Raw genomic sequence first — 602 nt, forward strand, 5'->3', positions numbered from 1 at the left:
CTTAGGACAAATCTCTGAGAAAAAGAGAAGACAAAAAGTAGAAGAAGACCGTCCGTGTATCTCTCTCTCTTTCTCTCTTTGTTTTCTCTAGGCGGAGACCAAACTGAATGCGGTGACGAGTCAGTTCAAACTGAAAGAACTGGAGGCCCAGTAAGAGACCAAATGATACATACACATACACACTGTCACTAGTACGGACATATACACACATACATAGATTAGGGATCGAGAGGCAGACGGAGGAAAGATAGACAGGTAGGTAGGTCAGAAGGAAGAAAGAAAGATCAATAGATCAATAAAAGAAGATAGATAGACAGGTGGCAAGCAAAATAGATATTTAGATAGATATTTAGATAGATTAAAGATAGAGTAAAGAAGAGCTGGAAAGACGACGAATCGTGAAGAGCAGACAGAGAGAGGGGGCAACTCTGGAAGGTCTTCTCTTCTCGTTCATCGTAAGAGCAAGGAGGAGGAGAAGGAGGAGGGCATCTTTTCACTCCTTCCCCCCTCCTTGGTGTTTCTTATCTCCCTACTACTTGTCTTTTTCTCTCTTCATCTCTTTCTCTTTTCTCATTCAAGTAGAGAGACTTTCCTATTGCTTA

At 41.7% G+C, this 602-nt stretch overlaps 1 protein-coding gene across 1 annotated transcript in view; it reads left to right on the top strand.

Moving 5' to 3' along the window:
- CSUI_003775 (uncharacterized protein) overlaps window positions 1-154 on the top strand; it is a gene marked incomplete at its 3' end in the record, with an annotated part of 6,850 nt that extends 6,696 nt beyond the window's left edge. The window contains exon 6 of the mRNA XM_068063970.1: window positions 92-154. Within this exon, the coding sequence (XP_067924064.1) occupies window positions 92-154 (63 nt within the window). The remainder of the gene's footprint in view (window positions 1-91) is intronic.
- Between the last annotated feature and the right edge of the window lie 448 nt (window positions 155-602).

This window comes from Cystoisospora suis (genome assembly GCF_002600585.1).
Source record: "Cystoisospora suis strain Wien I chromosome Unknown contig_1699, whole genome shotgun sequence".
Lineage (NCBI taxonomy): Eukaryota > Apicomplexa > Conoidasida > Eucoccidiorida > Sarcocystidae > Cystoisospora > Cystoisospora suis.